At 40.0% G+C, this 26753-nt stretch overlaps 1 protein-coding gene across 3 annotated transcripts in view; it reads left to right on the forward strand.

Moving 5' to 3' along the window:
- LRP6 (LDL receptor related protein 6) overlaps nt 1–26753 on the forward strand; it is a 117712-nt gene that overhangs the window by 51098 nt on the left and 39861 nt on the right. For 2 of the 3 annotated variants that reach the window (XM_041485971.1, XM_041485972.1), the window contains exons 4-7: nt 6569–6765; nt 7501–7632; nt 15209–15605; nt 16084–16255. In XM_041485971.1, coding sequence (XP_041341905.1) covers nt 6569–6765; nt 7501–7632; nt 15209–15605; nt 16084–16255 — 898 coding nt within the window. The remainder of the gene's footprint in view (nt 1–6568; nt 6766–7500; nt 7633–15208; nt 15606–16083; nt 16256–26753) is intronic. The other variant, XM_041485973.1, reaches the window with a different exon arrangement.

Raw genomic sequence — 26753 nt, forward strand, 5'->3', positions numbered from 1 at the left:
AAGTCTGTAAGAAACCCAAAACTTTTTTGTTCTTTTAATCTTAACATTCTGAATATTAGCTCTCTACACCTGACACTACACAATAATTAAAACTTTTAAGATTTATGTCTCAGAGAAGTACTTTGATCTGAATCATAGAATATCCTGAGTTGGGAGGCACCCACAAGGATCATCGAGTCCAACACCTCGCCCTGCACGGACACCCCGACAGTCCCACCCTGTGCATCCCTGAGAGCGTTGTCCAAACGCTGTGACAGACATGAATCCTTGCTGTTTGCAGGGGTCTGGAAAGTGAAAGACTACAATAGGCTGGTGGGAGGATTATGTAGAGAGAGAAACGAATTATAATCCTTGATTTTGGGGTTTGGTGGAGCTTTTGTCACCTCTTCCAGTAGGACTGGAGTCACAGTGAGCCATTAAAGCTGTGTGCAGCATGACAGCTCTGGCAGTGTAGTACTCAGTTAAATATGCGGTAGAGTCATAAATTCGTGAGAAAACCTCTCTAGCAAATTTTACAGGGATGATTATGGTTCATTACCTGCTAGTCCTGGGATTTACTAGCCCTAGCTGCTCCAGTGTTGGGCTCATTAGAATAAAGATGAAGAGCAAAGAACTTGATGACTAATGCCCTTGATTTGCCAGTGAGAGAAAGAAACGAACACTTTTTCATGTCAGAATGCAATAATTACAGAACAAAACTGATGCATAGAAGAGGTGGTTTTGTTTTTTTGCAGCTCTTGCCCTGCTCTTATCAGAGGGAACAGTTGCTTTTTGTGGGACTAATTAAACAAAACTGAAATGCAGACAGCTCTCCTGTGAGTAGAGTCCCCAAGATAGGTTGGCCTGCTAAAGCAGTTCTTGAATTAATTTCCCCTTCCTTTACCCTGCAGCAGCAGTTCTAATTAATAAGTTAACACGTTACTGGCTGAAGGGAAATGCACTTACAAGGTCCCCGAGGAAGTGTTTGTGCTAATGAGATGGTTTTTGAGGCCACTGTAAGAAAACATACTTTCAGCAACTGTCAGAAAGCTGGGAAGCTCTTGCAAGAGGTGAATGTCTTTAAGTTTGCACTTAAGCATTGATTTTTCTAGCTCCTCTTTTCAAGCATCAGCTCATGTCTGTCTGCCAGATGATTAGTTGCAGATGTGTTGAAACACTGAAAATACTGTATCCCTGCATTTATAAGAGGATTTTTTTACTTATTTGCCTATAATGTGTACAGTACATGACATTATGTATGAGGTATAAAATCTCATGTTCTGTTTATATCTTTCTGTCTATTTCTGTGTGATAAAATTGCTTAACACCTTCAAGCAATGAAGAAGAACCAGTCAGTGGTGAGAAGCCTGTTTCAATAGCTCACCAACACAGGCCAGTGCAGAAGTCAAATAATACCCTAATTAAAACTGCTATAGAATCCTGCATAAACAGTATTAATTAGATTACTTGGACATAGAGCTAGGTTGAATTTCTTGGTTCTTCCCCAAGGTACTTCTGAAAACAAAAATGCTGGAAAAGTGGAGCTTCAAAATATCTGTTTGCCTGAAAAATGACCCACAGAATCACTTCATTTCTCAACCATAATTTGATTTCTGATTGACTTTTTCAGACTTTCATTGCAGGTGGGATTTGAAATGTCATGGCTAGACCTGTTTGTTATATATTCTTTCTAGAAACACGTGGCAATTGTGGCTTAAAGAAGTGGCAAAAGGCAAAAACACTTCAGTCTGAAAATAGAGCATTATATCCCACAAATGATGTTTCTTACTTAGCTATTAAAAGCAGGCTTGTCTTCAGATAGGAATATTTGGACAAGCAGTCATGGTAAAAATACATACAAATGCATGACTTTTCTGAGTCTGTGTTGCAAGTTGTTTTTGTTAGGTGGGCAGGAGAGGAGATCCTGTGAGCTGAGGGAACCAGAGCTCCCTGCCCTCCTTGTGGCATGCCTCGTGTAGTGTTTTGTGGGTGCATCTTCATCTTTGATCCTGCTTCATCTGATTCATGCTCTGAGTGCTTTGGCCACTTGCTAGCATTTCCACTTGTCACAAGCTGAAGATGTGTAATTCCTGCAATTTTGTTAATACTCAAAGCATTAAGCAATGCAAATAATATATGGCAAATAAGGTTTTGTTTAAAATATTTTAATTTGCTTCATGCAAACCTCTTACATGCTTTCTTTAATATTTTGAGCACTGAAAGCAGATTTTTTTCCCCCTTTCTAATAGCCTGGGAGATGGTAATAGGTATGGGATCACCCATAGGGACACTGGAGAAATGGAGTGAAACATAAATGTCAAAAATGCTTGCACCCTGCCCTGGAGACAGAAGACAGGCAGCCTCAGAGGTCACCTGAAAGGAGTTTTGCTGCTGTGAAGCTGCAGTGTTAATGGCTTAGAGACATACAGGCCAGAACATCTAAAGTACCCAAGGTTTTCTGCAGGTGTTCTGATCAGGTCTTGAGACTAGAAAACTGTAATGCAGCAAGAATAAAAGGCAGTTGGTTCATGGATAGTGTTTACTTGTTTACTTTTATGGAGAAATGCTGTTATGCTTGGATATAAAACATCTGTTAATATTCTAGGGGAAAAAATAGTCATTATATTTAAAATCTAAATTATCTTGATTATTGCTGGCTTTCTTTTGGTGATCGGAATTACTAAATTTCATAGCTATAACATAGCTTTGAATGCCAGTATTAGTTGAAAAAGAAATAAAGGCAGACTGAGGAAATCCTGGTTAAAATAAAGGATATTAATTTAATGGTTTTTGGTCATTTTGCTGTTAATTTTTATTTCAACTGAGTTTTGTCTTTGTCTGAAATTCATATTATCCTGAAGAAAAAACTTTTTTGACATTGTTTATATAAAATTGGATAGACTGTCTATGAAGTTTCATGTATCCTATTTCAGAGTTCGGTAGCTCCTTTTGTAATTCCTGCTTAAACTTGTTTATTGTTTGTTTCCTTTACGTCACTAAGTTTTTCACAGGACTCTTTAACAGAATAAGAATGTAACAAAGGTGAATATATTTAAATCAGATCTATATTTTCTCCAGACAGTAGAAAACTCTACCATAGCAAATATTTATTGTAACGGCATCTCTGATTACCATGATGATAAACAGTTGTATTTGGGAAAAATTATATTTAACACAGACTGAATTTAATTTCTGTGGAAACTGCTTGTTTTCGCCCTGTGTTTCTCTCCTCACCTTCCTTCTCTGCTGTCCCTTCACTCATTTCCTTCCCAGCCAACTTAATAGAGATTGTGGCCTTTTAAATGTCAATCACCATCCAGATTTTTAAGGCAAATTTATGTGATTATATGTCTGGTGCAGGGAAGATTATTAAAGTTAGTGTGTGCTTAGTTCTATCTAATATAGAGCCAATTTGCATCTTGCTGAGGCCCTGGAGATGTCTCCTGAATGAATAACATTGCTCCTTATCCCCAGCTCTCAGTTTCCCATTGTCTCTGGCGTCTCTTTAAACGAGACTAATGACACAAGTGCAGCAGTCTGAAGGAACCAAGGAGCTTGATGAAGGATAATAGGGTGGAGTGCCTTTTGCTGTCCTGTCTGTCACTTGTTGCAGTGAAGCCTGGCCTGGTAATGTAGCTGCCAGCAAGGAGCTGTCAGTTCCCATCAGCCCAACTGCACTGCAGCGCTGTACCTGGAACCCATCAGGGCCAGGAATGTGGAGACCTCTGTGCTCCCTGACCCTGTATGGGTGCTTGTGAGCCACCCTGGAGGTGGGAGGCACCTGCTCCCATCAGCACTGTGCAGCAGCTGGGTGCTACAGGTGACACTGGTCACCTTCATCCACCAGGGTGTGTTTAATAAACAATGTTACATTTTAACAGCAAATAATTGGTCTGGGCAGAAGTCAGGACCCCTCGTCTTGCTTACCACAAGTAGAGCTCTGCAGTTCCTAGTGCAGGTCGTGCTGGAGCACAGCTGCTCATAGCCGCCATCAGAAGGCCATTTCTTGCTCCCTCTCGTCTTCCTTTTCTTGTTTTTTAATATCTGGGCTCTCCAGCCCCTTCCTCCTGCTCCTCATTAGGGTGTGGAGACTCATTGAGCTCAACGCAAGCCACTGTTTCCATGCTGGCGCACATCATGGGGCTGCTGTTGAGCAGGGCTGCAGGTGGGGCCTGTGGAGGATTTCCAAGGGGGAAAAAGCCCTGCTGGTTTGGTGGTTGGAAGTGAACTATCAGCTTGTACTAGCTTGCTGGAAACAAAGATTACAGAGTACATGTTACTGGTAATACTGATCTTAATGAGATGTGAGAAATACACACTTGTGTTTGGGCCCAAAGCTATCTTCATGCATTGCAACCTTATATCTGCTGAGAAAAATGATGCAAGTTAAGGAGTAATTGCTTCAAGACTGTGACTGACAGCACAGTCAAATGAAGGGCTTCTGAATCTCTGCAGATAAGGTTTAAATAAGGGTCACAGTTCACCTGATGCATTGTCATATGAATAGAGGGTTGTCTCTAACTTAGAAATGTCTAACAGCAGCTATTGTACTCAAAGATTTATTCCCACTACTGGTGGGTACAAATCACATGTAAAATTCCTCTTTGTGTTTTTGGGTTTTTTTTTTTTTTTTTTTTTTTTGTTTTTTTTTTTTTGTTGGTCAGTTTTGTTTTAAAGTAAGTTAGTCAGAATGCTTCATAAAATGTGGCTTCTCTTGTTATGGGAATGCTATCTTTGGTGCAGGTTTGGTTATAGTGAGAGTTTTGGTTTTTGATTGCTTCTGTTTCATATGACAAAATGTCGTATGTGTCATTTGTCAAATGTTGTACAATATGTCATACATAAAGACTTCATCTCCTAGCCTGCTCTAAGCTAAAATTCAAATCTGAAGATATTTAGGTTTTGGGGGTAGAGTTGGTTAAAATGTTTGCAGGTTTAGGATGCCTTTATATTTGGTATGGTACCAGAATATGTTGTGTCATTCTGGCTTCACTGTTTGGCTGGAAGGTTTCAGCTTTAAATTATGTTACAATGGTCTTTTGTAAGATGCTTAGTTGGTGCATTTAATTAGAAGCAAATATATACCTGACTCCAGATAGAGATAAGAAGGAAAAGATACTATGTCCTACTTTTGAGTGCAAAATACCAAGAAATATAAGATCTCATTTCCTGTAGAATTGGAACACTAGAGTGATAAGCAAGGGAATCTATAGGAAAAAAAAAAAAAGCTTTCAAGATAATGCATCTTTTTCCAGAAGCTAAGGTGAAAGGACTGTAATGACTGTAGCTTCTTTGTATTCAGAAGACACCTTCAAGCTTCTTGCTTTAATATACTCTTCTGTTACATTTTAACAGCAAATATTTGGAAAATAAGAGTATTTTTGTCATCTGGTAAACCACTTTAGTTAGACTTATGTCCAGAAGTCATGCCTGTGGTGTGGGGGTGTTTTCTCAGTAAATGTATGGATGATTACTGTCTTCCCTGCAAGAAGAAAAATGGGAGGCTGGTGTTCATAGTGGGCCTTACTCTGAAGGAGTAGCAGGGCTGTGTGTCAATCCCTTGTGCTCCAGTTCAGGACAGGGATGGTGATCCCCACTGTTCAGAAGGACCTTGCCTAGGTGGGAACATACTTCCACTTAGGCAGTTAAGAAGAAAAGAGGTGAGAAGAAGCACTCCTGTAAGTGGTACTTGTGTGGTGGCCATGCTTTGTGTTGGTCCAGATGACCTCTGTAGTCCTCTCCATCTTAAACTTTTCTGTGATTCTGAATAAAATAAAAATAAGACTTGAGCTACTTAATTCCAGTTCTGAGGATTTTAGGTACAGATAATTAGTTTCTACATCACAAGAATCTGGAAAAACTGTCTTCAGTAATGTTTGTGCTGCATTTTTTGTGATGGCTAATGAGCATGTCTTTGTATATATACATAAAATATATGAGTATATGCTTTAATTTTGTTTGTGAACCTGGAGAGAGGCAGTGACCCAGTTTGCTCAGAAATTATATCATTACTGTGGCAGAAAAATCACTAGAACTCTGTTTAATGGCACTGCTTATAGTAAAAACAATAGCTTAATAATTATCATAATAATGGAAGTAACTTTAAGGATTTCTTTAGAGTGAAAAACTACTTTACAGTATTTTTTTTGATGGTTGAAAAGAGGAACTGGAAGAGATGGATGGATAGCTAATTGACCAGTTTGTCTCAGTGTGAAATCTGCTGAGGCTGGAATTGGTGGACATGGTGTACCAGCAGGTAGCAGTCAGACTTGCATAAAATCAGCTGGGGTTCATGTGGTGGCAGAGAACCCTCCAGGCATGGACTGTTCAAGAGATGAAAAGTACCAACAGATCTCGGTAAGGATTTTAGTTAGCATCTCTTGGGCTTCTCAGCATCAGTAGGCAGCCTGAAAATAGTATTCCAGTGTTGTTCCTTCATATCATTCCCCAAAGCATTTGTTTCCCAGAAATAAATAAATGCAAAGTTCTGATCAACAGTACCCAAACTTCTTTTCACGGAAGCTTTGTTCAAGCAAAACTGTCACATGAATTGTGTCTGAGCATTCATTTTCTCCCTGTGCTCTATTAGGCAAGCAGTGGTTAAAGGCTCCCTTCCACATCCCTTTGCTTTGACACTGTTTGGGGACACGTTGTACTGGACTGACTGGAACACACATTCCATCTTGGCCTGCAGCAAGTACTCCGGGGAGGACCTGCGTGAAATCCATTCCAACATCTTCTCTCCCATGGATATCCATGCCTTCAGCCAGAAGAGGCAGCCAAATGGTAAGCTGTCTTGCTGTCCTTTTTTAATTGCAATCTGGAACTGATTTGCAAAAATCCTAATTAGTCTTTCTGTATGGCACTGGGTAGCTTCACCCACGTCATGATGCAATTTTTCCAGTGCAGAGAATGGCAGAAGACCCAAAGGGAAACCAGATATTCTCTACATTTATTGCAAGGATTTTTAAGTGCAAGAAAACCCCCCATCTCTTACTTTTTTTTCTGCCCGACATGTTTATGCTCTTGTATTTTTCTGTTTCCTGTACCATAACTACAGGCAACACAGTATTTTAATTTTTCTAAGTGGTAGTTCCTGAGTGGAAAATAGTGTTAATTTGGCAGATGATATTAAGCAGGACTAGCTCTGTGTAGTAACCACTGTCTTAACCATTGTGTTAATTTACTGTATTTGCATTTTGTTTTTATATATACATTCAGCACCAGTATGCTGAAGAGTTTGTAAAAATGAGAAGAGCAGAGCTGAAACAAAGTTCTTGTTTAGAGCTAAGTGCTACTTTCCCAAGAAGGGAAACATTCAACATCCCTGCATTTTGGTACCATAAGTACCCCACTACTCAACACTTGGAAGTAATTTTTACTTGTTCTGTGTTTATCATTTCCTCCTTTAATCTGTGTTGCTGCCACTGATTCTACCACTCAAATGCTGTTGTGTCTTAACACATGATATGAGGTCATTCGTTATCAGAAACATTAATCTCTGTGATTTATGTTTAACAGCTACAAACCCATGTGGAACTAATAATGGTGGCTGCTCCCACTTGTGTTTGATGTCTCCTACCAAGCCCTCTTATCAGTGTGCATGTCCCACTGGTGTGAAACTTCTTGAGAATGGAAAGACCTGCAAAGATGGTAGGCTTTGTTTTTAAAAAATCCTTTAGATTAAGCACAAAGTAGCTTTTGGAGGGAAAGGGGTTCTTCTAGCTGCACTATGTGAATGATGCACATTAGGGGTGGCAAATTCTGAAACTATGTATGCTTTTGCAGTACAGATAAAAGTGATTAAAAATGCCCTCTACATTTTAAAAAGGAAGAATTCTCGTGACCAAAGGGCAGGTTATCTCCAGTTACAAAATCTAAGTTGCAGTTCTATCTCTGTCACTAACTCCCTGCAAGTTTTGGGGGGCTCGGTTGTTGCTTTTTCTTAGAGAAAAAGACACCTACATCCCTGTTGTCTCTAAAATATTTCTGACATTGATCATGAAGTATTTGGCTAATTAGATTGTACAACAAGTCCTTTTTATTTTTTTTTTAAAGTCTGATGTCCATTTATTATACACACTTACGCCTGGCATCTCTCTGAAAAAAATGACATGTTTTTAGAGGTGCTGAAAGCCCTGAAAGTCAAGACGTGATCAAGATTTGGGGCTGCAAGCTCTGACCCAAAACTGCTTTTAGTTTCTCATTGTGGGCTAATATACATGATTTTAAATTGTTATATTTTGTAAGTGTAGGTCTTGTGATGTGTTGTGGTTGCTGTAGTACACTAACAGGCTCAAAATTAACACTGGGAGATAATTAGCTGGATCATAAATAACCATCTTTCATGCAGATCATCTCCCTAGGACAGAAGTAAATAGAGGAAGAAATGATACAGCAGAGCTTAGTGTAAATGAGCCAAATAAAATGGGTACAGAAATATTATTTTAATTGGAGTTTTATATTTTAAAAATTATTTCAGGTTTGTCAGCTATGTTCAGAATTTTCTTTAATTTCATGCTATTTCATGCTCTCTGTTGATTATTTTTGTGTGTCTCTGTGAACCTTGTTAAAATAAATTGCTGCTTTTATGTGAAAAACAGCTCCCAATTTAGCCTGGCAGGATTGTTTATAAGACTTTCCCAATACACAAACAAGATGTTTTTCTTCCATTTCCCTTGGTGTAAGGAGAAGCTTTAATAATACTGCTCTGGGTTGGTTGTATGTAGTGAGAATGTGACACAAATCCATGTGCTTTTTCAAAAATACTTGATATGCACAGATAAATTCCAGTGTATCAAAGTAAATTACCAAGGGTAAGTAGAAGAATGGTATTAAAAATCCACCCCAGAACCTTATTAAAAGGATTTTTCAAGCAGAGATATTCAGAATCATCAGTTCACTTTTTTAGCCATTTCTTATGTCTCAGAATTTATAACTGTTGCTCTTTTCTCCCACTCCCTGAACATGAGAAACCAAATTTTATGTTCCCAGTCAGCCATAATATGTATTTGATTTACAGAATATAAGCCCCCACTGTACTAGAAATATTGTTAACCAAGTTGCTACAGTATTTTGTCCAGTTGTATGCAAAAAACTGTATACAGGAACATTTCTCTTATGCTTGTCAATATCATGTTGCATTTTAAACCACCATTCTGCTGCTTTATCTTTTGGCACATTCTGCCTCTGCCTTTTCAGAAGAAAAAGGGTGGGAAGAGGGGGGAAAATTGAGACTGTTTATTTAACTCGGTCTTAGAAAGGAGACAGCACATAACCCAGATGAAACAACCTACTCAAATTATTCATCAGGTCCATTGGTTTTGTGCAGCTTTGATCCTGTGCAGGGCTAATTTCTGACATACTCATGCAAGAAGTTCAGCATTTAGAGCTGAGCATGCCCCAAAACAGTGATTTTTTTTTTTCTTTTTTTTTCACTCCTCTCTCCCTGAGGGGAGGTGCAGATCCCTAAGACTCTGGGCTTTTGTGAGTGACCTACAACTTTGCAGAGCTCTTCAAGGCACAGATCCCCTGGAACTCCTTCCTGTAGGTGCAAAGGCTGCAATTATTGATTTGGGGGAGGGAGGAGAGCATGGCACTTGAACAGAGGCAGAGTAGCCATAGATCAGAGTTCAAGATGTAAATGTGGACTTGTCTCTGTGGGGACTTCCTTTCTTAGGCTCCTCCAGGACCCCTGGGAAGTAAATTTGTTTTCTCATTTTCAGGTGTGCAGAGGTGGGGGATTGATTCTGGTTTCTTCGGCTGTTTTTTTTCTTCTTGTACCTTCCTGTTCTCTGTATCTGCTGTGAAAGTAGAGTGGAACCCTGAGAACTGAACATTTTTACTTCAGCTAGTTTCAGTACACATCTGTAATGCTGCAGTGCTGATTAAATCTCCATTTGCAATTAGAATGTGTACATGACCATGGGAGAGACTGGTGACTGATAAGTGAAGAAAGGTGAAAAATTAGGCCGAGTTTCTCTTCTTTAAGATGGTTTTGTCTTCTAGCAGTAGACTAAAATCAGACTGGTTCCTGAACCAAATTGTTTCATGGTGAAATGAGCCTCTTTGAGGAGAGAGCTGTATTTCATGCTGTGCTGTGGAGAATACTGGGCTGCCGTGGAAGGATTTTGATGGGTGAATTTTGAGTGTGTGTTTGTGGTGTTTGCAGTGCTTTGGCATTGACAGATGATGCTGGCAGCCAAAGGTGAGGCTGGCTGACCCTCCCTGAGCAGTTTCCATGACAACCTAGCGTTTTTGAATAATCTTGGTTTATAGGAAATCTTTTCCTCCCTTGCCTTTCTCCCAGTGCTAGTTTGTCCATTTTTTTAGGGAGATTTCTTTTATCATACCTTCGAGGAGTTTTACTATTTCTGGTAAGATCTGTGAATACAATAACACACACACATTCCAATTTTGAAAGATTTCTCCACAGTGTTTCAGGAAGGCATGATACCTCAGAATAAAACTACCTATTTTTCTGATACCTGATAATACAAACCAAAACAGTGAAGTATACTGAGATGTGGGCTTCTAGCAAGGTTTTAGCTCCCCCATTGCCTAGGTGAAAGTTTTTAAATCCCTGTCCCTCAAGCAAAAGAGGGGCAAAGTAAGTTATTTCATGGCCAGATAGTCCTCTATCAGTAACATGTGAAGCAAAGAGTCTTTTCTGAGCACCCAGGCAGGACTTGGGTCTTCTGCTAGAGAGCTTTTACCACCTTGTGTCATATTCTTGGTAATGTATTGTTCTTCTGCACAACATACTGGAATTTGTTTTTCAGTATTGTGTGTTCTGCTGTTCTGAGTTTGGCAGTGCTACATTCAAATGATCTTTTAATAGTTGTAAGACAAACCTGAATTTTCTGATATAAACGAGTTTGTCATTGGAGTTAGATTCTTACTGGTGCTTGAAGATCTCTGTCCATGTGCTCAGCTTCTGTCTTTCCCTGTAAGGAGTTTGACTTGTGTCCTGCAGCTGCTTCTGCCAATAGTGAAAGGTGGTTTAAACTGAGAAAACCAGTGGTGACTTCAGCTGAGCAAGGAGGTGTGAGTTGCCTCACAAAGAAAAAGCAGTGCTTCACGCTTTGATTTCAGCCTTGCTTTGGTCATTCTGTTCTCTTCCAGGAGAAGAGTCTTTAATTTGCCCATCGATACTCACATCCTGTTTCCCTGGTAGGCCTGGAGGCAGAAAGCAGAATTTTGCACTTCCTTTTGCAATTTAGGGCTGCCCACTGCCTAATTTGCTTTGTCAGAAATAGCCAGGATTCTGATTTGACAGCACAGATCAGGATGTTAGTTTCACACCTTAATTCTTTAATTTCTTTTAAGGGAAATAAGAACTATATAATTAATTGCAGATGCATATTCTTTTGCCTTTGTAGTTTTAAGGTTGAGCTTACATGAAAAACTCTTGTTTATATTGCTGTATCAGGGACTCTTTCACAATAGTGACTTCAAAACTGGAGAAAAATATTTAGGAATTAATTGTTTTGGTCAAATGTGAAGTAATTCTATTTGGGATGTATTAATAATCGTGATTTCTCAGATACAGGGAATGCATTATACATGCCTTGGGTCTAGCACTTCTTTTGTATGCATTCCTGAGCATGTGTCTGTGTAGCTCAGCAACCACTGATAGTTTTAAAGTTCAATAACTTACAAATGACTGAGGCCTGTATATCATTGAGAAGATGTAATTAATTATAAAGGTTAGAAGGGCATTGGACTTAAAGCTGTGCCCTTGCGTGTATCTTCGTGCTTGCTCTGATTCACCCTTTCTCCCCTTTCTTTTGACTTCAGCTATCACACAGATTTAAATTATTTAGAATTTTAACAGTGAATTTTTGAGGCAAGCATTAGTTCCAGTACTAATGTAATGCACCGTCCGTGAGCTTGTAATCCCAGCTTTCAAAGTGCTTAATAAAAGTAGGCTAAAGCTCTCAAAACTAAGAGTCTGGAGTAGTAAGGCTTATATGTCCATATTTAGACAAGTAAGGGACTTGGCTTTCAAAAAATTGCTAACTCTCTTGAATATCCTGTGACTTGAGACACTGCTAAAAAGAATCTTGAGCTTAGTCCACAAGTTGAATGGTTTAGAAACAGAGAGAAAACTGCCTCAGGTCTGCATATGTGTGTGAGATCAGAGTTCTGGCTGCCGCCTCCATGTGCCCTTTGAAAGCATCTAAGCCAGCTGAGGTTTGAGGAGTTTTATACGTTTGTGACTTGTTCCAGTTCCCCTAATAAGTGCTGATAATTTTTTTTTAAAAGCCAAAAATAAAGTTATGCTTGCATGCAGTCTGCATTGTCTTTTTCTTTTTTCGAAATACGATTCTGTACTCATGATATTCTCTCCCTCATACTCATCATTAGAGGCTTGATTTTTCTTAGGCAAGGCAAGAGGTCTGGAGATCCTGCTGTCATCTTAGCTTTTGCTTCCTAACTGATCTTTGGAGTAGAAGTGGACAAAATTGATTGGTTTTGTCATGTCCTGGCGCCCTTGAGCATCTTCTGAGTGGTGATCAGTGCCTAGCCAGGTAAACTTTGCACAGCTGGTGTTTGCCACACTTCTGAGACCACCTGGGGTTCTTTTCCCCGGCTGTTATCAAGGCGGTAATGGGATCAGTCTATAAATACGGCCAGCTCTTGCTATTGTCAGGACAAGCCTGGAGGTATTCAGGGCGATCTTTCCCTCAACCTGCCTGGAGGTGTGGTGCTTCTCTGCTGCTCGGTTTCTTTTTCCTGAGCAGAATGACTGCTGATCTAACTAAGCAGCTGAGGTGTTGGTTTGCAAATGTTTGGGTAATAGCTCTGAAGCAAGCTTTAAACTTTTTATTGCCTGGTTGGAGGGCTCAGGGCTGGTGTTTGATGGAGGGATTGGAATGCTGGCAAAGCCGCCAGATAAGGACCATGAAATTCTTAGCTCGGGGTTCCAGAGTCCAACACGGGTTAGCTGAAAGCCAGTCATTTCCCAGTGCTGAATTAAAGCTTAAACACAGTGGGTTGTTTGACTAAACAAATGTTGCAGGCTGAAAGCAGGATACTGAAGCTGTTGAAATGGGTCGTCTTTGGGGAGAATGGGAAGGTCAATTGGTCAATTTTAAGGGTGAGTTCGAGCAAGGGTATGGCTATACTGAACGGAGTCTTTCTGGAAACCTGGCATTGGCTCTCTAAAATGAGTGTCAACTTCAGCCAGAGCACACAAATTATTTTTAAATTATGCCTTACACTATTTCTGTATATGGTAGACAATTTATATATTTTGAACTCTGAGGTTAGGGCATTTGCTCAACCTTAGGTTTACTTGATAATGCAAAAAAGATGTAATTGTTTGGGGTTTTTAATATGTTTGTCATTATTAAGTTTAAAAATCAGGTTGGATAAATGACTTTGAAGTTGCTAAGAAAATGTAGTAGGGGTTTCTTTCTTCCTTCAACCTAAATTGTAGAGATTAGTACGTACTAAGACTTTCTGTTAACATAGTGCACCTGTCTGCTTGAATTTTGATGCTGAATTTTTTTGTTGTACATTAAGTCTGCTGTGTCAAGATTAATTGCTTCTGTAATTATAAAAACAAACCCCTCTCTAACAGACCTTTTTTCCATTGGCTGTGTCTCATGCTTTACAGTATTTTGAAGGATACATAGGCATGTAATTACAGGTTCCCCCCTCCTGATTAATTAATGCATAAGAGTTACTCACTGGAAGAACAGCTGAGTAGTGTGCACATATATTTCTGAACACAAGGTGTTTTAGGGCAGAGGGTCCCAAAGCTGATCTTAGTGCATTCTGGACTACCAATCAGAAACACTTGTAATAATATCCTCAACTTCAGTTGTTGAGAGGTGCTGTTTCCTGCAGCACTGTGAAAGTGTCTTAGAGGTTTTTAACACCTAAAACTTGCTGTAAATGAAGCAGTGGCTGCTTTGGCATCTTTCCAAGGTTTAGCATGCAGTGAGGTTTCAGCTAGCACCGACATCAATCACTGTCTTTTTTTTTTAAAACAAATTTGGCATCAGACACCAAAATTCTTCTTTCATCACCAACTTACTTCAGTTTTAGCTCTTTCAGTCTTCTAGCTCTTATTTATCCCTGTTACACATCAAAATCGGGACACGGACACAATGTGGCTTGGCGATTGCTCATTTTCACTGCATGTTCATGCATTTGTTTTCCTAAGCCTTCTCCACCCTCCCCCTCATCCTCCATCAGTCCCTGCCAAAGCCCGTCCTCTCACTCTTTGAGGAGAGCCATTGCATCACACTTTCCCTGCAATTATACATGCATTTTTCACCTTAGCCCAGGCTTCCCTCGGGCCTGAGCTGCTCTTATCTCCCTAAGACTCCAAACTGATAAGCCAGTTTAATTGGAATGGGGTGTGGTGGTTGTTTATCCTTCATTACCTTGAAAACTGGGGACATAGAATAGAAAATTAAATGAAAATGAATTAGATTAGACAATAAGTGCAACTGCCATTGACAGTACCATTAAACATGCTGTGTTGCCTATGTGAAAACATCTTCTGCAGTGCAAGCTGATCTTGGTCATTTATTGTGATTCTGACTTTTGACCCAAAAACCAGCAAGGCTTTTGTGTGCTTTGGCTCAAAATTACCTTATAAGACACTGTTATTTATCTTCATGTTTTCAATAAGCTTATTCTTAGCAAATGTGGGAGAAAGTGACAGCCCTCCTGCTCTGCATAGTCGTGGCACAGTGGTCTGTTCCCAAATCTGACTCCTCCAATTAGAGTTTCTCAAAAGAGGTTTACTCATGGTGTTCTCTGTTACATGTTGAAACATACAGCTTGTTTGTCATGGTTGTCCTCTCACCAACAGCAGCAAACAGTCAGTAAATAATTAATTTCTCATCTAAGAGGTTGCAGGCCATCTGTTGATTTGCATAAAATAGCAGCATAATTGCTGCATATCTGTTTCAGTAATTTGGAGGGAACGATATGGGTAGAGAATATGTGCAACATGATACATTCTGGGAAAGGAAAGGACCACTGAATTTTCTCTGTAAACACATCTGACTTGTTCTGAAGAAGAATGAGCAGAGACATTGTGAGCAGCTTGGAGTGGAATTCTCTGCTGGTACCCAGCAGTTTGGTTAGGTCCTGTGAAATCAAGGTAGTTAGACCACGTTGTTGGGAAAGAACAGACTGAAGTTCCCTGTTTCCAGACCTCTTGCACAGTGTTTCTAAGGAGTTTGTGTTTGTCCTGTTCCTGCAGGTGCCACCGCACTGCTGCTCCTGGCCCGCCGGACGGACCTGAGGCGCATTTCCTTGGACACGCCCGATTTCACGGACATCGTGCTGCCGCTGGAGGACATCCGCCATGCCATCGCCATCGACTTCGATCCTCTGGAAGGATACATCTACTGGACGGACGACGAAGTGAGGGCCATCCGCCGCTCCTTCCTGGACGGCTCGGGCAGCCAGTTCGTGGTCACGGCGCAGATCGCGCACCCCGATGGCATCGCTGTGGACTGGGTGGCCCGCAACCTGTACTGGACGGACACTGGCACGGACCGCATTGAAGTCACCAGGCTTAATGGCACCATGAGGAAAATCTTGATATCAGAAGACCTGGAAGAACCCAGAGCTATTGTGCTGGATCCCATGGTTGGGTGAGGAGCTGTTTGTGAGCATTTTTTAAAGTATTGGTCATGCAAAGAAGATACCTCTGTCTGCTTCTATGTAGATCATGGGGTGCAGTGATAAACTTCTGAGCTTTCCAAATGAAAATACTGGGATTCTCTGAAAGTTGAGGCTCTGAGGCACAAGCACTGCTGCTCTATTTTGACCTCCTGGGTGTCCATATTTTATTATTTTTAAAAATATTTTTGTGGACTGCGTGAATTGGCTTGTTTATTCTAGCTAATAGCACTGGTTATATTGTCTTTCTGAGCAGACTGATACAGCAATTTTGTGTGTTTACATGCCAATTCTTTCTGAATGGTTTAGGCATTCTTACCTAGCTAAGGAAATATTTTTGGATTAGGGATGTAATTTTCTGCATGCCATGTGGTTTTGGGGAAGAGTAGACCAGAAGAAGCTATAAGAATATTGGAGGTTTGGATTAATAAGGTATTGTTTCCTTTGCAGGTACATGTACTGGACTGACTGGGGAGAAATCCCAAAAATTGAGAGGGCAGCACTGGATGGCTCAGACAGAATTGTGCTGGTGAACACCTCGCTTGGCTGGCCAAATGGGTTGGCACTGGATTATGCAGAAAGCAAAATATACTGGGGAGATGCCAAAACAGACAAAATAGAGGTTTGTAACTGTATCTACATTTTTTATTCCATGAAGTTGTAGAATGAAGTTTTGCGTTTCTAGGTGTTCATATTCTGATACAGCCGGAAAGAGTGATGGGATGGTGGTTGAGTTGTGCTTTAAGAAACAACTCTGTTCTTCTCAGCCTTTGGGCAAGTTACTTGCTGTTCTTCCCTCATTTTTTGGTGTAAAATAGAAATTATATCCATGTACTAGAGCTGTCTTTGTAAGTATGTGTGATAAGGACTTGTTAAATAAGTCAATCCTTAGGTCATCAGGGGAAAAAGCTTTTTACTGGGATTAATGTATGTAGTTTTAAAAAAAAATTATCCTTCAGTCATTGCACTGCTCAATTCAGAGCCTAGTAAAATATGTTTTAAAGAAATAAATCTTCATTCACATATACTTATTTATACTTCCAGAAATCCTTCATACTTTGCATCTCCCTTGTTTAATTAGAGTTTCAGCAAGAGCACAGATTTTCTTTTCTTCCTGACATGTCCAGTTGAAACTTTTAATTAAAAAGAAAGATACTTTTTCTTCTCTCCCACATTGAAAGTCTTGCATTTATTTTTGTTGTGTAACAGTTACGAAACAAATTTGGCATTTATTATCTGTCAGTCTTTGAGAAAATTGTATTGTTTAGTTTTTGATCAGTTTGCTGTCAAAAGCTTTTGTTGGAAGTGGAAGACTTGACTGCTCCCTGGTGCACAGGTCTGCCTGTGCTGTGTCCTGGTAGATTTGCCTTCCTTTGAGGAATCAGGGCTTTCCTTGTTGATTCCTAACTGTTGCAAATAATTTTTAGCACTTATCATATTAGGCACAATCATATCTTTTCTAGACTTACAAAGTTGTTTTTACTCATTTATAACTACAAATAAGTAAAGGTGAAGTCATAGTCATGTGCTGGAAGGTCACATAACATCAGCTGTCCTTTAGAGCCAAAGTAACTCCAGTCCTCCAAGGTGAGTTGCTTGAAGCAGTCCTTGAGAAAGCTTCAGGGAGCAGAGTTTTCTCTGTCCTGAAAACAAGATTTATAGTTTGTAATTCACCTAATATTACACCAGCTATGAGAAAAGAGGAGAAAATAGTCATGTGTAGAGATTTATTGATTGAGCACTTCAGTCCTGACACTGTCTCAGCCTTGAATGTGTTTTGCAAAAGGAAGGTTAGGCATTCTTCACCCTCATGTTTGCCAGAACTCTGAGATTCGTTATTCATTAATAATGGTTCTATTCAGTGCTGGATCAGTTTGTGGCAGAAATTTTCATCTAGATCAGGCATGAGCTCACTGCTGCAATTCTGTCAAACTGGCTAGAACACATCATAGAATGTTTATGTTGACATTACAGACTCTGTGGCAGGACAGAAGATATCTGATTTGGCACAAAGGTTTTTTGGGACAATTTCCATTTCATTGTTCTTAAATCAGTGTAAGCCAGCAAAATGAGTTTGTTCCAGGTTGTCATGTACCATTTATGCAGGGCATCAGAAAAGATTTATCACTCTAAGATTTCAGAATTACTAGTTATTTTTTCCTATGAGTCTCCAAGTGTTAGAGTTCTATTACTGCTGCTGCTTTTTATAAAAAGTTAACATTTGTTAATTCTTATCAACTTGCAGTAAATCTTGAAACAGTCAGGCTAAAACCTTAAAAGCAACAGAGAAGTAGTTCTCCCACAGTTTTTCTTCGGTGCTTTTGGATTTTAGTTTTGTTTGAGGATGTGGGTTTGTATTTTTTGATTCCTGAAGGTGTTCATTTAGGCATATGTGACATAGGTCTATAAAATTTTGTGTAAGGTGACCAACACTTCCCACACGCCTTTTTTGACAGAAGATGTTGGTCCTTGTAACTAATTTTAGGTAGTGGGTGCAGAACAAACAAAAGTAGATGTTGTAAGTTGTGGAAATGTTTGTAGATGTTAAAAGCTTGCACATGTTACTAGGAAGACTGGGTAGGTTTGTGGAAGGGAATTCCCCTGCAATTCTGAACTACAAATCACTGAACTGTAAATTGCTGTAGAAGAAAGGATTCTTCTCGAAAAGTTTCTGTATGCATTTCCTTTGTTATGCAGTTCTGTGAGTGTGTTGATTATTCTATAAGATACTGGGGTGGGTAGACCTTTGGATGGAACCCATACAGCCTCTCTCCTCCTGTGTTGGGGCCATTCTGTCATGTTCTTCCTTAGATGCAATGTTGTTGCTTGCTAACTGCACTTCAGAGGGGCAGCAAGGGGTTCAAAATCAGTGACCCTGGTAGTGATCAGCACATATATTCAGTGTGGCTTCTGTAGTTAGTAAAGCATGGAAGGGCTTTATAGGAGGAAGTGGGGGTGTCCATCCAAGAGAATGATTTAGTCTAAAGGGGATTTTTTTTTTATCCACACCTGTCATGATTAAGGAATGGTGCTCCCCAGTTTAGTGCTCCCACCAAGACTCCAAACCACACACTACCCACTTCCCCCAACATGATGGAGAGGAGAATGGAGGCACAAAAAGCAAAGATCCCTGGCTGAGATAAGAATAATATACTGAAAACAGCGATGAGATAAGAAAACTAACAGTAACAGCACAATAGTAATGAGAGAAAGAAATTGTTCATTCAGAATATTCCTGACAATAGAAAAAACCTGGATGGCTCCCTCTCCCCCCTGCTGTGTTTCCTCAATTTGAAGGAACCCCTTCTCCCTGGAAGACAGTCCTTTCCTCCACCCCCAGCAGTGACTTGAGGGGGTGCAGAATAATCTCCAGGTCCTGGCCATGCTGACTACTGCAGAAATGAAACCTGTCCTGCCCAGAACCAGGACATGTCCTACCCCTTATTTTATACCAGATACATCATGTCCAGGTCCTACTCCTTCCAACTATATGCATGTATATATCCACACAGACACAAAGTACAGCTCTCATTTCTGTAGTCAATGGCCATCCCCCCAAGATGTCTGTTGAGTTAATTTAGTCCATGGCTGTGGGTTCTATCTGTCCCAAGTGTCTTCCAGGGCAGGAGGACTCTTGTGATGTTGGCTGGTTGCAGATTACATCAGGAGCTCATGACTGCTGTATCTGGAGCAGTCCATCCTCATTGTCCATGGAGTTATGGCATGCAGTGCCAGTGTCATTCAGCAACCAATATTATACAGCTCAACATGCTGTTCTCACTCAAAAAATAAATCCCCCTGAGGTACCCATTTTGTATCCCCATCCCTCTACATCACCCACCAAGTGCACCCCAGTCTTGAACAAAACAATCCCGTGGATGGGTTTGCCAGAACACTGGCGTAGGTGCAACAAAGAAAGGTATTTATGACAGGTTCCAATGATGAAACTTGGAATTGGACATGAAGGCATCCGAATAAAATGCTTGGTCCCTGCTTTGCTTCATGTGTTTGTGTATAGTTGAAAAGGGGGATAAAAGCAGGAGAAATGCATGTGTGTACTTGCCTTTATTGCCTTTAAGTAGTTCTTTCATACATGATTTTACATACTTTGTGATTTTCTCATTTTTCTCGCCATTGCATGTGGGATTTCTCAGAACCGTTATTTAATTGCAGGGGTACCGAACTGAATGTCATTCTTGCAAGCCACGTTTCTGGTTTGTCTGTGCTACGTAGGAGTTTTTATTATTTATTTTTTACCCACTGATACATGCTATGCTGTTCTGGAGCCCCCAGACGATAATAAAGCATCAGCAGGGGTTAATGGAGACTGGCAGGGGGTACAGCAGGGAGCTTTTGTTCCCATTTTATCTGGCAGCCTGCAGCAGGCAGAAGCAGGCTGTGGCTCAACAGCTTCGTCATTTATCTCGGTCAGGTTTCACTGCTGATAAACTTCTATTGAAATGGATGGCTGCTATTGTGCTTACCAGTGGGGAAGATTTCTCATTGACTTGCTACAGGTTTAAAGCATTTTCCTGCCGTGCTATGAGGTTAAAAATGTATGATCTGCTCTGTTGAATTGGTCTTGTGTTTTCCTGCTCTAGTGAATATTTGTGTTCTTGGCACGTACGCTACCTGTTTTAAGGCATAGGTTGGATTTTTAAATGGTCAGCAAAGCTGGTATTGATAAAGCAATTATAAATGGCTGCATGCATGTGTGGCTGTGTGTGTTAAGGGGACGTCATGTTGATATGGCTGATTTCTCATAGTTTTTCAATCTCTGCTTCATTTTTCTTTATTCATCCTCTCCTATTCTCCATTCTCAGAGCCGGAGGTGACACCCACTAACACCTACTAGTGGTGAGTGTAAAGAAAGGATGTGCCTCCTGCTCAGATCCAACCATTATCTGGTGATTTTTGAGTGCAGCTCCAACTTGGAGTGTTTGTGCATTCCCAAATCTATTAGCCGTGCCTGGCATTACTGTCTCTAATCCTCATGATTAATATGGAAAGTATTACATCCTGCTGTTTTTCAGCTTAAGTACACACCAGTGTTCAGAACTCAGCCTTGCTGGACAACAGAAAAGCAGATGCTGCTAAGACTTTATAGAGCACAGAAATCTTGAACAGAGAGGACATTTTTGTCTTTGACCTAGGAGCTAATGGTCTGGCATCTAGAGAATGCTCTAATTCATATTCTAATCCTGAAATTGCAGGGCTGTATTTTCCTCCAATGACAACTGCCTCAATTTTACTGCCACCCTAATAAGGAAATTTTGTTTTCTAAGTATACACCAATTATTTTCTGACTGAGAATTTTTGTCTCATACCATTAGTCTTTGTACTGTGAAATGCTGATGACTTGCAAGCCCGGTTACTGATCCTACCCCATCCAGCCTACTTGAAGCACAGGTTTGAAAACTGAGAAGTAGAATCCATTCCATTCCTAGCTCTTGAACACAGTTGCTTTTGTGTACTTGCATTAAACTTTTGCAGGTATGAGAAGTAAGGTAGTTGAAACAAATACCTGAAGTTGCTTTGCTGTTTACTTTTGCCTTTGGATAGTTGTGGCACTTGGGAATTTCATTCAACAAAAAACAAGTATGTACTATAGAGGGTAGGGACAGATCCCTGTACTCCATCCCCGTTTCAGAAATTTGAAGCTTACTTTGTTGGGTTATTTCCAGCTATTTCTTAACACCTGCTAAATCTGTATTAGGAAAAAATATAGATTTTTGAAATTAGTAGTAGAGTAAGGATTTATTTTAAAAAAATCCAAACCAATATTAGTTTATACTTGATGTAATTTTCATTTGAGAGGTTTCTTTTGAACTTCTGAATGAAATTTTGTGATGCTGACCAAGATAGTTAAACTTTATTAAAAAGCAAACAAATAACAGCCACAGAACACATATTAGTAAGATCTCCTGGCTGTTGCAGAGCTGGATACAAGGATTTGAATAGTCCCTTGTCATGGACTCCAGTGCTGAGTTAGGACCTCCTGGCATTGTAAGTTTGTTACTCTGTATTAAAAAAAAAAAAAAACACCTTTTTTTTGTTTTGACATTTGAACAAGAGGCTACAAAATTGTCAGTTAGAGATGTACCTTTTCAGAGAATCATAGAGTTGTAGGGGTTTGAAGGGACCTGTAGAGATCATCTAGTCAACCCCAGGTGATTTAATGCAAAAATAAAAAAGAACAAACATTTCTAACATCCATGCTAGTTTCAAATTTGGAACATTAAAAGTTAACTTTTTATTACTTTTGATAAATTGAGATTATCTAAACAGAATTCAGATATGAAAAGTATGATTATTGAGACCTGACATTACAAGCCATTACAACTCCTCCTTGTGCTGAGGAGTTCTCCAAAAAGTCCAGAGGGATCTGCTATCCACAGGCTGTCATGCTTCGTGGGACAGGGAGAGCTTCCTCTCCCAAAGACCAAAGACCCTACTGAGGGAAGCTTTTGGGGAGATGGAGCCAGAACTCCTGCCCAAGAGTAACTTGACTCTCTGATCTGAGTGCCAAACGTGGCATTTTTCTATTTCATTTCATTTTTCTAAGTGAAATTACTGCCCTAAAAATTTTGTGGAGGAGACTTTGGCATTCAGTTTTCAAATGGTTCTTCTGTCATAGATCTGCAATTCATCCTGAAATCTGTAGTGGGTTTCATCTCATGAGATGTAGATACATTCAGCTCATTTAAATTCCCTTATGTTGCTTTTATAAAAATGTTGGAAATCAGCACTTCCACACTGAAAATGTTTAGAATAGATTAGATGAGTCCTACTCTAAAAGCTGGGGTTTTTTTCTCTGTTACTGTTTGTTTGTTTTTTGTTTTCTGTTACCTCTAAGGAGAGCCTGGAATTGCTGTGTCAGAGGCACGCTCGAGACGCATTTGAGCAGAAAGTTGTGCTGACTTGCTCACATTGGGAATTCAGAGACATTTATTACAACCTTTGCTAAAAGATGAGCAGTCCTGGTTTGCTGCTGATAGCTCTGAAAGCCTCATGGTCCCCATGGCCCAGCATGCAGCTGATTGGAGTGTAACTGTTGGATCTACATTCATATGTCGTACATGCTTCCCAGATTTTTCACATTGGAGTTAGGAAATTGTAGTTTGGTTTACACAGGTGTCTCACCTAGAAAGCAACAAGCCTCTGCTAGCAGCCAGTATCGGTTACCTAAGGGAAAACACTGAAATCCCTCAAACCAACACAGCCGGAGTCATCAGCTCAGCTGAGTCTGACATACTTCTGATATTTCATGGCAAGCTGGGGAGCAATGTGAAGAGATACTGAGCTATTATCTGTGTTTCTGATTCAGCTGAGTACTGTTTGTCAGTCCACTGTTATCCCTTAGTCTCCAAAATTCTGGCTTTGAATTTTTCGCCTTTTCACAAGCTGAGTTACATTGCTGTGCAAAACCTTGTACTGATCTTGGACCTGGGCTCCTTTGGAAGTATCCACCTGACCTCCAGTCGCTCTCAATAATGATTTAGCTTTCTTCACACAAGCTTCTTACTTTCCTGTGAGATTTTGTAGTCTTTACTTGAACATCTTTTGTGGTGCCATGCATCATCTTGTAGTGTGGCAAAGAGTCTGTGGAAAAAGGTGGAAAACCAAGCTCTTGGACATGCAAGACGCTTGGAATTGAAGTGATTTAGTGAATAGGAGCAATTGAATCAACTTGAAAGCTTACTGCCACCAAAGGTGAAAAGTATCTCATAACTGGCTGAGTCTCTCACTGCACTATTCCCTGAACCACTTGGACTTGGTAAAACAGTAGAAAACTTTCCACATTTTTTCCCCTCTATTAAAAAAACAATTATAGTTGCTTACTAAAGAGTCTGGAAAACATCAGGTTAGGTAGAGAACAAATAAAAAATAAGTTTATGGGAAAAAGCACTGAAAGAAAGAACCTTGGGAAAGAAGAGCACAGAGGCTTTTGCCCACATGCAAGAGCATCAGGAATTATTGCTATGCTGAACTTGTAAAACTGTTCCCCCCAAACCCACTGTGAAGTTTCAGGTTGGTCTTGGCTGGTCTGCTTTACATTCTGCCAAGTGTTGTGTGTAGCTGCCCACAGGTCTCAGTTGCTAAATAGTAAGTTGCAAAATGCAGTCATGAGTTTCCTTTGTTGCCCCCACAGCCTATGCCAGATAACAGAACACTCCTTGACTGCTGCCACTCCACCCTATGGATTACATACCAAAATTATTCTCCATAGTAAAGTGTTTTTAGTCACCTGTTTTACCACTGCATCTTTTCAGAGGAGCTCCTTTTTTTCCCCCATGAAAATCTCTCTTCTCATGTTATTTGTCATTTTGTCTCATTTTTTTATCTTAGCCTGTTCTTTATAAATACAGGGTTTTTTGTGTTGCATGTGATTGCCTAGGAAATGTCATCTGTGATTGTCACAATGGTTCTAAAATATTTTCCTTGCCTACTTGTAACTTTACCTGACTTTAACAATTTAATTAAAAATTGAACCACTTGTTTCTAAAATTAAATTCCATCACAGAGAAAACATTTCTGCTGTTGGCATTGGTCAGTGAGCTAAGAAAGTTTTCCTGTTGTGAAAGAAATGAGCTTACAGCAGTGTGTGTAGCCTGATAGAAAGGGTGTTTATGAAGTTAATCTCCGTACTGTTTGTACATACTTATCTTCACGGCAGTCCTATTAAGAATATTATCCATGCTCAGAAAAAATATATTTTGAATTCTTTGGAAAAATTGTTAGAGCTCTAAAGAAACTGAAAGTGCTGAGGAACTGTTAAATTAGGAATTTTTAATGGCTATTATAAAACAATTAACAGTAAGAAATCATGGACTTGGCTGGAGGCATTTGGTTTCTGAAGCAAATCCAAAGGGTTCCAGGGATGCCTTCTGCTGATTCCTCAGGATTTCACCACAATGAAGAGAGGACTTACCATTTCATTCCTTAATGTTTTAGACTTGAGGAGAAATACTCAAGTATAAGTAATAGTATAAGTAATAGTAATAGTATAAGTAAATGGCACTGATAGAATAATTTCTTCAAACTGAGTTGAAAGCGTCAGTTGTTCACTTAAAGAGAGTATAGTTGATCAAGACTTTTTTTAGAGGGAAGACTAATAAAACTGGAAATTTGGACAAGATCTCTTTGTTTCTCTCTTAGAACAGCTGTTTTGCAGTAAATACATGTGTTAATTATATGATATTGCTGCAGCCATAACAGTGAAATCATTCCAGTCTGTTTTATGTTGCTTAGAGAAGTTGAAAATACATTGTTCTTAAACCCAGTCCAAAAAAATGCAAATATAATGATTAGAAGGCATTCCAGCTATATTTTAGAATTATTTTTGAGAGAGATGCTGCTCAAGATTCTTTTCTTTAACCAAATAAATCTAATTCATGTGCGTTTAGGTAGACAATGAACAGTCATATCCCTGATTAGCATTGCCATCAACTGAGTTGTTACTTGTTGCATCAAACCGCATGTGTAGGTATTTACCTCTGGATAATCAGGGCTGAAGTAACTAAGTCTTGAATGTCAATATTCCTAAATTATTTCAGGTACAATGCAAGCCTTGCTCACCATGATGTGTTAGAATATCTTGGGCTTTTGTACTGCTTTCATTCAGTATTTCAGGGTGTTCTACAGTAATGCTTCTTGCGATCATCTTAAGTAGATCAGTGTTAATGATCAAACTCATGAAAATTCCCCTTTTTACCTCATTGTTCTAAGTTGTATAATTGTGAAGGTGGTAATGCTTTCTGATTATTTTCTGCTGGTTTTAAACTACTGGGAGAAACCCAAGTTGTTACTTTTTTTTTTTTTTTTCCATCATAGAGGCCTGTGCCAAATGTCTGGGGTTTTGTGCATACTGTCAGGTAAACCATACCTTATATCCAGAGTATATTTCAACATATTCCAAGGAAATAACAAGCTAGCGTGCTGTGCACTTGCAAAGCATTGCCACAGTGTCAGAAGGCTTTTTAATTCCTTATCCTTCCAGAAGAAAGATGAATGCTACAATTGCATTCTTCCTGTGACTCACTGGGGGAAGATGCTTTCCAGCTGTGTTGCCTGATAAAAATTTTGTAGAGCTGGGGCAGTGATCGCAGTAGTATTTGAGCAGAGCAATTGAGGTCCTGCATATTAAGTGAGGTCTTCTGGCCTCTCTGAGGATGAGTAAGGTGGTGCTGGTAAAGATGCTGAAGTTCAGGAATCAATAATGGCTAAGGTATCTGTCGTTCGTCCAAAAACAGGCTGTTGATTTTAAAAATCAGGGCTTAGGTTCAAGTATCTGAAATTAGAGGAGCTTATGGATTTTACTGGAAGAGTTGTTTGTTTTAGCAGGGGGTGGATTTCTGTTTTACTGATGCATGTCTGAAAGAAATAATGTTTTGGCAACATCTTGTAGTGTAGCTGGGGACTTACAGTCCATCACAGAGGCCTATTCCATACTCATAAGTAATATATTTTTTGAACATAGTGTTACAGATGTTGATTATAAATTTTCATTGATTGTTGATTTCCTCTGCTCCTGTCAGCCAGAGAAAGAACTTAGCACGCATGATATTTAACCTGCTCCCTGATCATTTAGAGTTATATCCAAAAGAGGACCTGGGAAGCTACAGGCCCGTTAGTTTGATTCCAGTCCCTGGAAAGAGTTCTCCTAGAAACCTGCAAGCCAAAGGAAGCAGGTGGTTGGGACAAGCCAATGCAGGTTCACTGAGGGCAAATGATGCCAGTGTGCTGCTGTACAATGAAGGCAAACAGGATCCTGGGCTGCATCCATGGGGACATGGATCATCCCACTCAGGGCTTGTCAGGCCATACCCAGCTGTGTCCAGCTCTGGTCCCCAAATTCAGCAGAGATGCTGGGAGAGTGGAGAGTGCCTAAAGGAATGATGAAAATCCACCCTGTGAGAAAAGACAGAAGGGGTTTAGTCTTTTCTCCACGGGGAAGGGAAGGCTCACATTTTTTCAGTACTCAGGGAGGAGGAGGGAGGCTCTCCTGGTACATGGATGGTGCCACACTGGAGAGGACAGGGGCAACTGGTTGCTGGATAATCTTATCTAGGCTTCTTCCCCCCCCCCCCCCCCCCCCCCCCCCCCCCCCCCGCCCCCCC

This window comes from Pyrgilauda ruficollis, unplaced genomic scaffold (genome assembly GCF_017590135.1).
Source record: "Pyrgilauda ruficollis isolate IOZ18807 unplaced genomic scaffold, ASM1759013v1 scaffold73, whole genome shotgun sequence".
Classification (NCBI taxonomy): Eukaryota; Metazoa; Chordata; class Aves; order Passeriformes; family Passeridae; genus Pyrgilauda; species Pyrgilauda ruficollis.